We start from the raw sequence: 4,084 nt of genomic DNA, 5'->3' as shown, positions 1-4,084 counted from the left end.
TTTTTATCTCATATGTATTTTTCAATAAATTTTTCTTTTCATCAATTTCATAAAATACTGTCAATTTTTTTTCTCCATGTTCATCATTGGAATCACAAAAAATGGATTCACACTCTTTTAATTTTTGACATGTAAGTTCATATTCTTTATTAACCATATGTCGTTTATCTTGAACGACTTTTTTTTTGTCATAAAGAATTTGTTGAATATCCTGTATATTAGTATTCACCTCATTCGATAAGTTTAATATTTCATTTATACATTCATTTTCGCTAGTAAAATTTAAACAATAATTATTAAGGTTCATAACATTTTTATATAAATTATTTATATCATTTTCTTCATTATTATATTTTGTAATATTATGAATCATATTCTGAAAATATAAATATTCATTGTCATTATTTTTATAATTATCTAAATTATATCTCTTACTTCTTAATACGGATTTATTTAAATGTCCATTTTTATGTGTCATATTATTCATATCATTATTATAAGTGTTATTAAAAAAATAAGTACCACTCTCTTCCATTATCTGCCTTTTTTGATAATCACATTCTCCATATTTATTAATATATGATTCATCATAATAATTATCACTATATAATAAATTCTTATCTATATTATACATATTTTTATTTAAATTTATGTCCTTTATCATATTATTATCATCATCATAATAATTATTATTATCATCATAATTATTATTATCATCATAATTATTATTATCATCATTATTATCATTATCATCATAATTATTATTATCATCATTATTATTATTCTCATTATTTGTACTATAAAAATTGATCTGATTTGAGGAGTTCTTAAAATTCATACCATTAGAATTTATCATCATATTATTTATTCCACATCCTCCTTTTTTTTCTGAATCCATCAAGACAACACTTGCACGACCTATTCCTTTTTCGCTTTCCACATCATTTTTTATTAAACAGCTAAACTTTTTCTTAGACATATTAGACAACATAGACACATTGGATATATCTTTTTTTTTTAAATTGTTCCTATTCATATTTGTATTTACATTAAATATACTTGACCTCCTATTATTATTATTATTATTATTATTATTTTCTTCATTTAAACCGTCAGCACTATATATATTTAAAACATCTCTATTATTAATATTATCTCTTCTGTTCATCAAAAATTTATCACTGTTTGTATCGCTTATATAATGTGGCACATTGCTACGATGACTTCTTACCATAGAGCTATGATGACTATATAAAACTTTATTACTACTACTACTACTAATATTAATATTATTATTATTATTGTTAATATTTTTAATATTGTTAATATTGTTAATATTGTTAATATTTTTAATATTGTTAATATTGTTAATATTGTTAATATTATTATTAATTTCGTTGTTTAGGGGGAGGGTTGGCTTATACGATTTCATAATTTTCTCATTTTTATATGTGCTCATATTACCATTCAATACTGCTCCCTTCTCAAGGTAAGGATTGGTGCTCATCATCATTTTTTTTTTGATACTCATATTATTATTAACTATATCATTTATATCATAGTATGTATCAGTTGGAACAGCAAGAGAAAGAGCAGGGTCTTCTTTAACATGACTAAAACGAACACTACTGTAACTAATATTCATATTATTATTATTGTTAATATTATTATTATTGTTAATATTATTATTATTGATATTATTATTGTTGTTATTATTATATTTTAAGCGCTCAAAATTTGTATAATTCCTACCAAGAGAATTTGAATTAAACGTGTCATTCTTTACACTCATACTTATTCTTGGGTAAGATCTATTTAAAATAATATCTTCATCATCCCTTTTATTAAATGGTTGAATATTATTATTTATTTCTTTTTTATTAATATTCTGATTATGAAATAATATATCTACATCTTTATTATTATTAACCTTCAAGTTATGTATATTATTATTTATCTTATTATAATCATTCCAATTGTCATTACAATCGTCATTATCTTTCTCCCTATGTGTTGTGTCTTTTATAATATTATAAGACATATTCATATCTCCAAATTTATCATAATTATTATATTCCTCGTCATTCATATTTTTATCCAAGTAATAATTTTTACCTACAAACTTCTTGTTACCTGCAACCATTTCATTCATGTCCTTGTCATCCATATTTCTAGAATTATCTATGACATCATATTTTCTTTTAATAGGAGAGGAATACGTGTAGACAAGATTTTCTGAGCTCATTATATGATCTTTATCACATTCGTTACTACGAAAAGTTTTACACATATTATATGATTTATTAGGACACTTATTTTTATTATTGCCTTGGAATTTGTTATAAATATTGATCATTTTAATATTACTACTATTATTATGATGGATACTATTACTACTACTAACAATATTGATATTATTATTATTATTATTATTTTCATACTTGTTCGTAAGATTCTCATCGTTCACATTTTGGTCCTCATTATTTTTACTCGTAATTAATTGATCCTTTTTCATTTCAGATATTAACCTATTAGAAGATGAAATGACAGGTGGATTTCTCATATTATCAACTATAATATGTTTCCTTGTATTCATAAAGTCATTTTGTTTTTCTTCATTATTGTATCCATTATAATTGGATTTGTTCAGATGAAATGGGGCTATTTTATTTGAATGAATATTTGTTTGAATATTTGGTTGAATATTTGGTTGAACATTTGATTGAATATTTGATTGAATATTCGATTGAATATTCGATTGAACATTTGATATATTTTTCATATCCCCTTTTAAATTACTTTTAAAATTATTTTTTAAAGTACTTTTTAGAGGGTATTTAAATGAATTATTAATATTTCCTTTATTTTTTATATTCGAATTTTTCATTATTCCATTTTTATGTGTCAACTGCGTGCTCTGTGCATTCGCAATATTTTTGCTATAAGTATTATTCACATTAGTTTTATATTTGTTTATGAATTTCACCCCCTTATTTTCATTATTAGCAAATTCGGTCGTTTTAAATTTAGATTTTGTATATAGTGGATTCATATCTTTAATATGTATATATTTAGTGTGCGTGTTGTGTGGCTAGGTAGGAAGATAGTCAAATATCTATTTTTTAAAAATATTGGATGCATTAAGATATTACATAAATATATATACATATATATTATTTTTTTCTGAGGAATAACACTAAAAAAAATGCAAAATCACAATTAAAAAAAAAATATATATATATTATATATATATATATATATATATATTATATATAAATATTTTACTTTTTATAAGCTATGAGAAAAAGCATTAATGTATATTGCATTGACAAGTAAACACATATAAAATATCATATATATATATATTATATATATATTTTTTTATGTGTATAATCATATGAGTCTACTATATTTTGGTAACTTCAAATAAAATCATAAACATTTAATATAAAATTTTTAAATAAATAAATAAACATTTATATTGTGTAAATATAATGTTTGATTATATGATAATTCTTTTCATGATAAAGTACTAATAATTACATAAAAAGATATATTTGTATTTAAAGAAATTTTAACAAATACAAAAGAATAAATATATTACTATGTATATATATATATATATATAATATATTGTATATTATAATATATCCTTCTTTTATTTGTTTATTTATTTGTTTATTTATTTTTATTTTTTTTTTTTTTACTTGTCTTTATAATATTCATTACAAAAAATAAATAATAATAATAAATTAACAGAATTAATGAACTCTAAATGTAAATATTTATGATACATATAAAATATATATATATATATATATATATATATGTGAATATTTTATTTATTTATTTTTATGATATTATATAGCTAAATTATGAAAGAGGAGAAATATTATAATTATTTGAAGAAAAAAAAAAAAAAAAAAAAAAAAAAAAAAAAAAAAAATTATAAAAAAAAAAAAAAAAAAAAAAAAAATTAAATAATATATATTATAAATAATAAAATTAATTATTTAAAATAATAAAATTATACTAATATTAATAATATATATATATTATTATATTATTTTTTTTTTTTTATATT

At 19.6% G+C, this 4,084-nt stretch overlaps 1 protein-coding gene across 1 annotated transcript; it reads right to left on the bottom strand.

The window, feature by feature from the left end:
* PGSY75_1227600 (putative cyclin related protein) lies at positions 1–3,052 on the bottom strand (the record flags this gene model as incomplete). The annotated part of the gene is made up of 1 exon (XM_018786851.1): positions 1–3,052. A coding segment is annotated over one exon (3,052 nt), but the record flags the coding sequence as incomplete, so codon positions are not given.
* Positions 3,053–4,084: the final 1,032 nt, after the last annotated feature.

The sequence above is a fragment of the Plasmodium gaboni genome, chromosome 12, assembly GCF_001602025.1.
Source record: "Plasmodium gaboni strain SY75 chromosome 12, whole genome shotgun sequence".
In the NCBI taxonomy this organism is placed as follows: Eukaryota; Apicomplexa; class Aconoidasida; order Haemosporida; family Plasmodiidae; genus Plasmodium; species Plasmodium gaboni.
Note: the sequence above shows the minus strand (reverse complement) of the source record. Positions and strands in the feature narration are given on the sequence as shown.